Consider the following 651-nt stretch of genomic DNA (forward strand, 5'->3'; position numbering starts at 1 on the left):
GAAATTTTTTATTTTCCAAAAAAAAGGGAAATTTGCAGGAGGTGGGATTTGAACCCACGAAGCTTGCGCAGTAGAACTTGAGTCTACCCCCTTTGACCGCTCGGGAACCCCTGCTTCTCATCATTTGTGAAAATATAGCTTATATTATAACTTTACCATCCATTCCAATAGATGTTCGAAAGACAGGATCTTGACCAAGAATTCTCCCTCTTCAATGTCAATCTGATGAATGACGTATTTACATTTATTATTGGACCAATACAAGAGAGAATATTGGAGTGTGTGAAAATGATCAAAAAGCTTTTTGGTCTTGCAAGATTTAAAGGACGGACAATTTCCTTTGGCTTCTGTTGGTTGTATTGGGTTTTTTCATTCACTCTGTACTCGTCACAATATTGAACCTTTTCCAACAGGAGTTGAGAACCAATGATATGGGAAGTTGTGGATCCAACAGACCCATTGTAGACCCGACCGAACCACCCATTCAAGTCTCAATGCCCAATGTTGAAAATGATCTTTTTTCACTCCGTTCTTCCACTCCGGCTCCCATTGTAAAACTTTCCATCACCCAATCATTTCTCTCTAAAGGTCTGTCCACTTCTTCAAAAAAATGCCATCCGTCAAACACCACTCCTCCTCACAACAACAACA

At 39.9% G+C, this 651-nt stretch overlaps 1 protein-coding gene across 1 annotated transcript in view; it reads left to right on the plus strand.

Annotated features, from left to right (window-relative positions):
* Positions 1-431: 431 nt before the first annotated feature.
* Positions 432-651, plus strand: part of FDP41_005698 (uncharacterized protein) — a gene marked incomplete at both ends in the record, with an annotated part of 1,268 nt that continues 1,048 nt past the window's right edge. The window contains one exon of the mRNA XM_044709250.1: positions 432-651. This exon is cut by the window's right edge and continues 708 nt beyond it. Coding sequence (XP_044559998.1) covers positions 432-651 — 220 coding nt within the window.

This window comes from Naegleria fowleri, assembly GCF_008403515.1.
Source record: "Naegleria fowleri strain ATCC 30894 chromosome Unknown tig47, whole genome shotgun sequence".
NCBI lineage: Eukaryota > Heterolobosea > Eutetramitea > Acrasida > Naegleriidae > Naegleria > Naegleria fowleri.